The 12,059-nt window shown below is 39.9% G+C and overlaps 1 protein-coding gene across 4 annotated transcripts in view; it reads right to left on the bottom strand.

The window, feature by feature from the left end:
• LOC148363495 (dedicator of cytokinesis protein 3-like) overlaps positions 1–12,059 on the bottom strand; it is a 163,099-nt gene that overhangs the window by 108,195 nt on the left and 42,845 nt on the right. For all 4 annotated transcript variants that reach the window (XM_088337390.1, XM_088337393.1, XM_088337392.1 and 1 more), the window contains exons 9-13: positions 4,607–4,767; positions 1,527–1,608; positions 1,383–1,443; positions 1,164–1,305; positions 547–635 (exon numbers count right to left, since the gene is read on the bottom strand). In XM_088337390.1, coding sequence (XP_088193516.1) covers positions 547–635; positions 1,164–1,305; positions 1,383–1,443; positions 1,527–1,608; positions 4,607–4,767 — 535 coding nt within the window. The remainder of the gene's footprint in view (positions 1–546; positions 636–1,163; positions 1,306–1,382; positions 1,444–1,526; positions 1,609–4,606; positions 4,768–12,059) is intronic.

The raw sequence follows: 12,059 nt of genomic DNA, 5'->3' as shown, positions 1-12,059 counted from the left end.
TACCCACCATCCACCAACAGTCCCTGTCTCCATGACTCTTTCTGGTAACCATCAGGAAACCATCCAGTTTCATTTGCTCCACTTACCAGGTCATCCCCTTATCCTGGGTTACCCATCATGGCTCCGCAGGCACAACACCCACCTTGATTGGGAGACCGGGATGATCAAAGAGTGGGAAGAAAACTGCCATCAAACCTGTCTGCATGCTACCACATTATCACCTCGGTCAGTACCCTCCAGCCCCGCTCCTGACCTCTCTAATGCCCAGGGAGGGTGAATGTATATCAATATTCAAACAATGTGATTATTTTTAAATTGACTTACAAATGCCTGTTTTAATGACATAAAAAGTGATGAGTTTAAATTATTGATAGGAGAAGTTTCCAAAGTTATTTTGGGGATGGGTCCTTAGTAGCCTTTTGGCTTCAATGCATCAACCCTTTGTTTTTTTCAGGTGACTCGTTCATTTTGTGAAATGATGTTTTTTTAAAACTTGGAATAAAATGTGAAAATACAAAATACAAAATTTAAAGAGCGGTGTCATACCGTAGTTGTTCCCGGCTGCAGAATACTTGGTAGTGCACTTGTGGATGATGTTCTCGTGTATTTGGTACCATTCACTCTCATTGTTGCACCTGGATGTTGGAATTTTAGTCAAAATAATGTCCACACAGTATGTGCGCGTGTACGATAAGTTTGTTCTGAATTTACTATTAGAAAGGGTCAAAGGATATTTCATAGGATGCTTGTTTCTTATTTTGACTCACTGATGTTTATTGTATTTGACTATTGCATCATTGTTGCTATCGGCAAATTGTGTTGCTGTTCTTTGATTTGCACACCCTATAGGGGCTGATCTGTTTTTTTGTAACCTTGAAGATTTCATAAAAAGAGGATTGAAGATTTCATAAAAAAAGAAAGCTCGGAGGAGCGCTATAGGTCCGGAAAAAATTCTCTTATCTGACAATGTAAATATGTCACATGTTAAAGATCTGGAAATCATAGATGCGGGGGCGGTGGGTATCTGGTGATTTCTTCCCGTTTTAGTGATTTTTGATATTCTTACACAGCTGGTGAGTGTGTCTAAAGTGACCACTTACCTAACCCACTTCCAGACTGTGTGTGCTTGCGTGTCTTTCTGAGAGTGAAGCAGACAAACTTACATGTACATTTTGAGGAAAAAGTCTTTCTCCACTTTCAGTATTGTGTGCAAGACATCACTCAAAGCAAGAACAGCGCAGCTGTAAGGGCGACGGTACTGAACATGAGCTGGAACTTTTTTGTTGTCGTTCGGTAACATTTTTCCTGCAAAATTACATTGTGAGTGTTGAACATTTATGTTCTCCATTGACAGAGTGACTCTTTCCTGCACAATGATTTACCTTTGCGGATCACCTGTGAGATTATATATAGATCTCGCTTCATATCTTTGTTTGTTAAGTCCTGCGCAAAACAAACACACAATTTGTTACAGCGCAAGCTTGGTAAGCAGAATAACAAGTAGATCGGGGTGCATCTTAGCTTACCATAAATAGAGTTGTTAACTTGTCCAATTTTTCGGAAAATTTGGGCACGCCATTTTTGTTGAGTCTCACCATGAACTTTTCACTGAAAGAAAGAGAGGACGCCGGGTTTATATATATACATACACATACACATGTGTATATATATATATATATATATATATATATATATATATATATATATATATATATATATTCAGATTCAGATTCAGATTCAGATCTACTTTATTGTCATTCTAGTACACGTGTATACAGAACGAAATGTCGATACATCTGACCCGCACAGTTTCCTTGAATGTACAGATATAAGTAAAAGTTGTATTGTATTATGGCTACGTATAGTATTTTACCATAGTGCCGATAGTGCAAGAGGAGTAGCTAACCAGATGTGCAAAATGGGCAGTCAGGTTAACAAGTCAGGTAAACAGTAACATTAACACTGTAACAATAACGCTGTAAGTACAATAGTGCAGAGAGCAAATGTGCAAGGAGTGGCAAGCTATAAAGAACTGCCAGTAGTGCAAAAAGTCAGATTAGCAGCCGTTTAGATTTAGGTTAACTATATGTTAGATTGACCATTTAACAGTCTAATGGCCAGGGGGACTAGACTACTGCGGAACCTGGTGGTCCTGCACCGCACACTGCAGTACCTCTTCCCAGAGGCTAGCAGAGTGAACAGTCCATGATGGGGGTGAGAGGGGTCCCCGATAATGTTCTTAGCATGGGATAGGCAGCGCTTCTGGCCAATGTCCTGAATGGAGGGAAGTGCCTCTGCTGTCCTCGTTACCCTCCTCACACTACTATATATATATATATATATATATATATATATATATATATATATAAATATATATATGTGACAAGAGCAAAGGACATACCGTAAATTCCGGACTATAAGCCGCTACTTTTTCCCCAAACTTTCAACCCTGCGACTTATTCAGTGATGCGGCCAATTTATGTAATTTTTCTAACGGCCGCCAGCAGCGCTCGAGTACAAAAGGTAAAATATAGACCGGTGGAATATATCCGCCGGGGAAAAATGCAACTTCTTAGCTTGTGCACAAATTAAATTAGCGTAGACATATCCTCATCATGCAAATTGCAAAAAGAAAGGCACATAACGCAACTTTCAACCTAAACGCGATCTAGCAGTCCGGTACCTTGCGAGCGTGTTGCTAGCGTGTTTTTGAATAAGGGAGCGTGTTGCTAGCGTGTTTTTGAATAAGGGAGCGTGGGGCGACATAAATGTGACAAAGTCTCTTTCCCATTCTGAAGGAAGCGCGACTTTGATGACGTCAGTTATAAGGAGGAAAATGAGAACGGTTTACCGTGGTTTCAACATGTACGGTATATTTCTTTTAACATTCCCGTTTACTGTGTCGCGAGCGTTTTGCTACCATTCACAGGCACGGTTTGGGATGAAAGCTATAATATTATTATTAAAGCTTTGAAAACTCTCTTGGTGTACCGTCTTTCTTTGTAAATATGTGTAACCATGTATAATATGTATTTGCAACTGTATATTTTTATAATGTATTTGTTTTAGAAACTTATTCTGATATGTTTTGCACGAGCAAATGAGAAAGAAGGGGCGGGGCAAACACGGGCTGACGGGAATTGGAGTAAAGGTGAGACGTGTCTGTGGACGCGGCCGACAATAGTGGATATATATTTTTCCCACCCTTACCTTTGGAAATATACACTTTTTTTCCTTGGATTACTTTCGACGGGCACCTGGACTCTGCAGGTCTGCATCAAATCTTAAGTACCGGTATCATTTTCCATTTATTTTGCCGGCTGTGATTTTTGGACTGTATGGGTTAATTTTGTGTTTGTGTAGCATTTTTTCAAAATGGGCGCGTGCGGCTAATATACAGGTGCGGCTTGTGTATGTACAAAATCGGTTTTCCTCCCGAAATGTGGTGGGTGTGTTTTGTAATCAGGTGCGCGCTATAGTCCGGAATTTACGGTAGTTTGTTTTTCAACCAAAAATTGTGAAAGAAAGGGATCTATTAACCATTAAAAAAAGCTAAAAGTGTATTTTTGTATTCCATATGTTACTTTATTTCATGTTGCACTGAAAGTTAAACATTTTTACTTTATATTTTGTTGAGTTGTGTAGTTTTACAGGGATTCTTGCTTGACTTTATTAGTAGAAACAACTTGGCAGTTTGAATTAAGTACTCTCAAAGGTAATTGTAGCGTTTCTGTAGTGCAGTGATTAGCACACGCGAAGGATTCCTGGTTCAAGACACACCAAAAAAACTGAGGAGCTGTTTGGGAGCAGAATTAGTCGGCTCTTCTCAGTGGGCCGAGCCATAAGAGCCCATTCTCGAAAAAGAGCCCATGACTAGTCTGATGCACCTGTCCACTTGGATGCGACCAGTATGGGGCAGTGACTTCTGTTTAAACGTTTTTCCACACGCAGTAACGCTTCTTATGACAACTAATAATTAGTAATATAGCTACCATCGGTGTCATTTTTACGTGCACTTTTTTTCTTTTTCTTTATTCATTACACGGTCTATTGAAAAAGACTGTCAGGAAACATGGCAATGGCAACAATTTCAAGCACTTTTAAGCACCTCACCCAAAATGTAAGCATTTTCCTGACCTTGAAAACACAACATTAAAATTCAAGCGTTTTCAAGGATTTCAAGCACCCTTACAAAACACTGCCTTTAGTAGTAATTTTGGTCATGCACGTGGTTTTAACAGGGGTCTGGAACCTTTATAGTCCAAAGAGGCATAAAATCAAAACTATTTAGATTTTTTTTTTTAAACAAAACTCAACAAAACCGCCAAACCCGCTCCCCAGAAAAACATACATTTTCAGCTCATTTTATTTACTATGTGATGTTTGAAGTTAAATAAGAATAATGATGCCAGAGACTGTGTCCCATATCAATATAAATATACAACCTAAACTGCGTCTCACAATGGCAGCTCAAACAGCTCTGAATTAAGCAAAATAATAAAAAAATTGCTCAAGTTCTATTTAATCTCTGAGCCATATGTACTTATGAAAAGAGCCATATACGGTTCGCGAGCCATAGGTTCCCAACTCCTGGTCTTTAACCAACCTGATGCTTTTCCCTTCCCTCAAATCATGGAGCCAGAAGAAGATGTCGCTGTCCTCTCCAGTGTTGTTTGAGTTGAAACTCTTCATGCTGAGCAGTAAGTGGTGTGGAACTGGACCACCAAACAAAGGGACACTACCAGGCCTTTGTTGAGGTTTTATCATCTGTGTGTTAAAGACGTTGACGCAAATAACTTGTGTATTACTTCAAATAAAATTTTGAGCTTAACAAAACGTGTGCATGTTAATGGTGGGGGGCAAAATTTAAAATGTCCTTAAAAAGTTTAAAATTAAGTATTCTCTTTAACGTTCCTGTAAAATTCCTCTAAAATCCCAGTCCAAGACGTATTCAAAGTAAATTAAACCATCTGGAGAATGTGGACTGTTTTGGTCTCTTTTAAAAGGAAACACTTTGAAATTTTGTCCCAAACTGAAAAAAAACACTGCAAGTATTACTTTAGTAATCTGAGTTGGAACACACATAAATAGAAGGTTTTTATTCTCTGATATTTTTTTTCCAATCAAATGCCTCCAAAAGAGAGTAGACTTGAGCGTTGGGGAGGCAGCGTCAAGAAGAAGGATGCCTCTCGTCTCAATAAACTGGCTAGGAAAGCGAGCTCTGTTGTGGGCAAAGAGCTGGACAGCCTAACAACAGTAGCTGAGAGACGAGCACTGAAAAAGCTGAGGTCAATTATGGACAATCCATCGCATCCACTACACAGCATTATCTCCAGACAGAAGAGCAGTTTCAGCGACAGACTGCTGTCACTGTCTTGTAATACGGACAGACTAAAGAGATCTTTTCTTCCTCATGCCATGAGGCTCTTTAACTCCACCCGGCAGAGTAAAGGCCCACATTAAACCACACCACCTACATTGGATATTACCGAATCTTACTGCAATATGTATTCTGTGTAGCACTATTTAGTTACTCTATATAACACGCTACAGTGGGCATTTGCACGTCACACTGGGTATTTGTATATTGCATTCTTTTGGCTTTATTATTGTACTGTTCTCAGCTCAGGGATGCTGCTGGAAATGTGAATTTCCCTTCGGGGATGAATAAAGTATCTATCTATCTAAAGCCTTACCTAGTATCTTGTTAAATTTGATGACAATCTGAACAACTAAACCTAGTATTTTACTCATTTTTCTAATGGTAGGTCTAGGCGTTTCCAAAAGTGGACATTTGAACACGAGCAGTTCACAGCCCTTAAAACGTTACACTCCTGTATTTTACTTTGGCCAATTTTGAGACATTGTAAAATAGTTGTAAGTGTTTGACTTCAGTTTCTAGAAGTCTATCCATGATCGTGCACACTAGCGCGTAATGATGGTACTTAAAAATGAATGGTTGGCTTTGCGCACATTTACTTTCTGCTATGATTTGAATTTCCTCCGTGAACAGAATGGGGTTCTTTTTCAGCCTGGGAGTGTAATACCGAAACCAGCCGACTAAGGAGGAGGAATTCCAATGAATAAAACAGGAGCGAGCCTTCATTTCTTTGGAAATAAATGTAGGTTTATGTTGATAAGTTAACAGAAAACACATAATTCAAAGGAAAATTATATAAAGATATACTGTAGATGAAAACGTGTTTACCTACAGTGGCTTGTGAAACTATTTGCCCCCTTGCACTTTGTGACCTTTTGCCACATTTCAGACTTCAAACATAAAGATATAAAACTGTAATTTCTTATGAATCAACAATAAGCGGGACACAATCATGAAGTGGAACACACTTTATTGGATACTTTAAACTTTTTTAACAAATAAAAAACTAAAAAGTGGTTGTGAAAATTATTCAGCCCCAATAAGTTAATACTTTGTAGCACCACCTTTTGCTGCGATTACGCTGCAAGTCGCTTGGGGTATGTCTCATCGAGAAACTGATATTTTTGCCCATTCCTCCTTGTAAAATAGCTAGCTCTCAGTGAGGTTGCATGAAAAACGTTAGTGAACAGCAGTTTTCAGTTCTTTCTACAGATTCTCAATTGGATTGAGGTCTGGACTTTGACTTGGCCATTCTAACACCTTGATATGTTTTTTGGTGAACCATTCGAATGTAGCTTTTGCTTTATGTTTTGGATCATTGTCTTGTTGGAAGACTCAGTCTCAGGTCTTTTGCGGACTCCATCAGGCTTTATTCCAGAATGGTCCTGTATTTGACTCCATCCATCTTCCCATCAATTTTAACCATCTTCCCTGTCCCTGCTGAAGAAAAGCAGGTCCAAGCCATGATGCTGCCATCACCATGTTTGACTGTGGGGATGGTGTGTTGAGAGTGATGAGCTGTGCTGCTCTTACACCAAACATAGCGTCTTGTATTGTTGCCAAAAAGTTCGATTTTGGTCTCATCTGACCTTCTTCCACATGTTTGGTGTGTTCCCAGGTGGTTTGTGACAAACTTTAAACGACACTTTTTATGGATATCTTTAAGAAATGGCTTCCTGCCTGCCACTCTTCCATAAAGGCCAGATTTGTGCAGTATACGACTGATTGTTGTCCTATGGACAGATTCTCCCACTTCAGCTGTAGACCTCTGCAGTTCATCCAGAGTGATCATGGGCCTCTTGGCTGCATCTCTGATCAGTCTTCTCCTTGTATGAGCTGAAGGTTTAGGGGGACGGCACGATCTTGGTAGATTTGCAATTTTCTGATACTCCTTCCATTTCAATATCATTGCTTGCACAGTGCTCATTGGGATGTTTAAAGCTTGGGAAATCTTTTCCTATCCAAATTCAGCTTTAAACTTCTCCAAAACAGTATCTCGGACATCTTCACGATGCTCTCTGCGCTTTAAACAGACATCTGAGACTATCAAAGTGCAGGTGCATTTGTTCAGAGACTTGATTACACACAGGTGGAATCCATTTATCATCGTTAGTCATTTAGATCAACATTGAATCATTCAGAGATGCTCACTGAACTTCTCGATAGAGTTCGCTGCACTGAAAGTAAAGGGGCTGAATAATTTTGCACACCCACTTTTTATTTGTTAAAAATGTTCAAAATATCCAATAAGGCAGGGGTGGCCAACCATTCAGCGACTAAGAGCCAATTTTTCGTCTGTGTTACTACAAAGAGCCACATCATAGTTGTTAACGGGGGCGAGTTGATTATTTTTTTTCTTTGTTACTAAAAAGCCACATTATACACATAAACATCTTTTAATCATGTACGCACGCATACACAAATCTCTACTCGACTAGATCTGATGAAAATAACCACACCAACATGATAATATCAATCATTTTCAACAGTTAACATTGTGAGCACTGTTCCAGATCCATTATCGACTTGAGGTCTGAGAGCTTGGGATAGTCCTTGTCCTTCTCTTCCATGAAGTTTCACTGGATCCAAAAGCTCAAAGAAGCGAGATAGTACCTGGCTTTTTGACAGCCACCTCACAGTGCAGTGCAGCGGCAGGTCACCTGGAAGTCCTTGGTCCAGTTCAGCGATGATATTCCTGAATATCCTCCGGTTAAGCGCATGTCACAGCATATCCCATGTTGTAACAATGACAATAAAGGCATATTCTATTCTATTCTATGTGTGCAGATGAAGTTGACGATTTCCATCACAGGTTTCATGACGTTGTCAAATTTGAGTGATTTAGACACGAGATGCTCCCTGTGGATGATGCAGTGGAAATCCCAAAAGTCTGAGATGTTTGATCAGCTTTGTACAGTCCCACAAGCCTGTTCATTGATCCGATGATGGCTGGCGCTCCATCCGTAGCTCTTGCAGTTAGTTTGTTTGCAGGTCAGTGTGCAACTGTTATTCAACAGCTGCATTAATATCGGATATTCTTCGTTCCATACTGTGGCGAGACAGTTGAACATCTGATTTGCTCTGTTTTAGTTTGTTGTCTACACGAGCCAAGATTTCAAAGGCGTCAATGACGCATTTTTAATGAATTCTCTTTCGTTGTATAGCTTTTTAGCCCGTGCTATGTTCCAAGCTAACTGATAAGAAGCAAGCGTTACGGTCTCAGAGTGTTTCATATTTTTTTTGAAAGAAATGCAACTGTTTTTCTGCTTTGCTTTTCGTAGTCAACAACTTTTTCTTACTAAGTTCAGTCCCTTTTGGAAATTCCTGTTCGATGTTAGGGTGGAGTGCGCTGAATTGACGCTGAAGATTTGAAGCTTTGAAATGTGCTAATGCCGCGTTACGTATAAGGCAGATAGGCTTGCCATTACGTTCAATAAAATAATATAAACTCTCCTATTCTGGCAAAAACGTCCTGTGTTCTTCTTCATATTTTAGTTTGGCTGTGCCTTTTTACCTGCCATTTCAAGAGGTAATTTCACATAAATTGACTACAATACATTTTGTCAAACAAATATTTTCTCGTCGCTCGTTTTACGTCACTAAAACAGACATTCATTGTCGGAGTGCCATCTAGCTGTAGGGAAGGCAAATTACAGTGCCGGCTAAACATTCTTGATGCATGTCATGTTACAGCTTCGAAAGAGCCGCATTAAACCAGTTTATAACAGCTCCTAAAGAGCCGCATGAAACTAGTTCAAGAGCCGCATGCGGCTCGAGAGCCGCGGGTTGGCCACCCCTGCAATAAGGTGTGTTCCACTTCATGATTGTGTCTCACTTATTGTTGAATCTTCACAAGCAATTACACACAAAGCAGTTTTATATCTTTATGTTTGAAGTCTGAAATGTAGCAAAAGGTCACAAAGTTCAAAGGGGCGAAATAGTTTCGCAAGCCACTGTATGTAAAGCATCAGTAATTTGAAATAAAAATTGCATTTGCCATGCCAACAAATTGTTATGTTTATACTAAACTCTTCGAACTCTTATGAAGCAGCTTTACAAACATTGGAAATAGGCTACTTAAAACATCAAGATCCTCCCAAGCAAAGCACTGGTCTCTGATGACAATGTCATTGTATATAGCATAGATGGAACTAGACTATTTTTGAGGGTGCTCAAGCATCCCCAAATGAAAAATTAAACCCAAGAGCTCCCCATTTCTTGAACTCTTTTTACCTTATTAAAGGACAGGATAGGATTAAATGATGAAAAACGCAAGATATTTTTTTGGGGGAGTAAAACAAAAAAAAAATGTGGACAACGCAGCCTCGGAAATACTCCACTACCTTGAATTGGTTTTGTCCATTTGATTCAGAGCACCGCTCATCTCCTCCCCACCTCCCACTCCTGTTTCTCCTGGCTACCATAGTACTTTTTTTTCTAAAACAGGTCCTTGTAGGTTATCACAGGCTAAGAAACATAAAAAAAGCTTACAATCAACCAAGAGTTGTGTCAATCAAAAGGTCAGAGGCTAACAGAAGTATTGAAAATAATCTGATGAGTCTGTTTGTTTTCCAAGGGGAGTATTGGAGCCAACAAGACGAATACAACGAAGATCGTCAAACGATGAAGGAATGCTTTGTAGTGGATTTTATTTTTATTTTTTCACCAGTTAGCATTATCGTGTGTTTCGGAGTTAATATTTAAATGTAACCACAATATATTTGCAAGGAATCGTGTCATGAGTAGTCAAGTCAAGTCAAATTTATTTATATAGCCCTTAATCACAAAAATGTCTCAATGGACTGCACAGGATTACAATTACAAAATGACACAATTACCTGATCTTAAACCAGCATGCGGGCAAGGAACAACTTAAAAACCTCAGTGTGAGGAGAATAAAGAAACCTTGAGAAAGGATCTCACATGTGGTAATCCCCATTCCAGGATTGACCAGGGTGAATTACAATTAGCATTACTGTACACATAATAGTAAACATTAGGTAAGATGTTGAAAATGTCCGGAAAGTGCGTGACATCAACAACGCCCCCAGCCTGCAAACCAGTCCAGAAAGTCTATGACGGCCACGACGCTGCCTCCCATCTCTGCCAGCTGGTAAATGCAGGGGTTGACATGCTGCAGGTCAGACGCCGGTCCGCTGACCTATCCCAAATCATCTTTCTCCTTCGTATCAGCCAGAAAGGCGTCGGAAAAAGACAGGACAAAACAGAATATGAGGTGGGCATCAATCATATGCTTTAAATAGAAGTGTGTCTTAAGCCTCGATTTAAAAACTTCCGTTGAGGTTGCAGATCTTATCTCCAGAGGCAGGGCGTTCCATAACACCGGGGCCCGGATGGAGAACGCTCTCGAGCCTGCAGACTTCTTGGCTCTCTGAGTCACAAGTAGACCGGCATTTTCCGAGCGCAGACTCCGTGCAGGAACATAGGGGGAAATCAAATCGGAGAGATAAGAGGGTGCAAGCCCATGCAAACATTTATATGTTAATAAGAGAACCTTAAAGTCACATCTTAAGTGGACTGGGAGCCAGTGCAAGTTGGCCAATACAGGAGTAATATGCTCAAACTTTTTGGTCTTAGTCAAAAGTCTAGCTGCCGCATTCTGAACCAGCTGCAAACTTTTAATGCTAGACATCGGGAGACCAGAAAGCAATACATTACAGTAATCAAGCCGAGAAGTAATAAACGCATGAATTAAAATCTCTGCATCTGATTGGGACAGCATCGAACGAATCTTCGCAATATTACGGAGGTGGTAGAAAGCTATTCTAGTAATATTTTTCACGTGTAACTGAAACGACAGATTAGGATCAAATATAACACCTAGATTTTTGACTGAGTCACTATGGGTGATATTACATTTGTCCAGGTTCAGGGTAGTGTTTGAAAACAACTGAAGACAGTGAGCTGGACCAATAATCAACATTTCAGTTTTTTCTGGGTTAAGGCGTAAAAAATTAAGTGACATCCATCTTTGAATCTCAGTAAGGCAAGCCTCCAGATTTCTACAACTTAAATGTCCAGTTTTTTTCCAGTGGCACATACAGTTGAGTGTCATCTGCATAGCAATGGAAACTAATATTATACTTGCGGATAATGTCACCAAGCGGGATCATATAAATACTAAAAAGAAGGGGGCCAAGTACAGAGCCTTGAGGAACACCACAGGGGACATTAGATTGTTTAGAGGTCAGATTGCCATAGTTACCACATTGCATCCTGTCTGACAGGTAGGACCTAAACCACGAGAGTACAGTTCCTGAGATACCAATGCGTTCTAGACGAACCAATAATATGTTGTGGTCGACCGTATCAAAAGCAGCGCTGAGATCCAGCAGCAGTAACATTGATGAGGCACCGGAATCTATTGTTAAAAGGAGATCAGTGGTTACTTTAGCCAGGGCTGTCTCAGTAGAGTGATTTGCCCTAAATGCTGACTGGACAGTTTCAAAAAGGTTATTTTCTGACATGAAGTCATTTAGCTGCTGTGCAACGACCTTTTTAAGTCATTTCGCAAAAAATGGCAGATTTGACACTGGCCTATAATTACCTAGGATTTCTGGGTCAAGGTTAGGTCGCTTAAGCGTGGGTTTAATGACGGCAGACTTGAAGGCTACAGGAACAATCCTCGAGGATAGCGATATAGTAATGATATTTAAAA

This window comes from Urocampus carinirostris, chromosome 6, assembly GCF_059441175.1.
Source record: "Urocampus carinirostris isolate Australia breed hairy pipefish chromosome 6, RoL_Ucar_1.0, whole genome shotgun sequence".
Taxonomy (NCBI): Eukaryota; Metazoa; Chordata; class Actinopteri; order Syngnathiformes; family Syngnathidae; genus Urocampus; species Urocampus carinirostris.
Note: the sequence above shows the minus strand (reverse complement) of the source record. Positions and strands in the feature narration are given on the sequence as shown.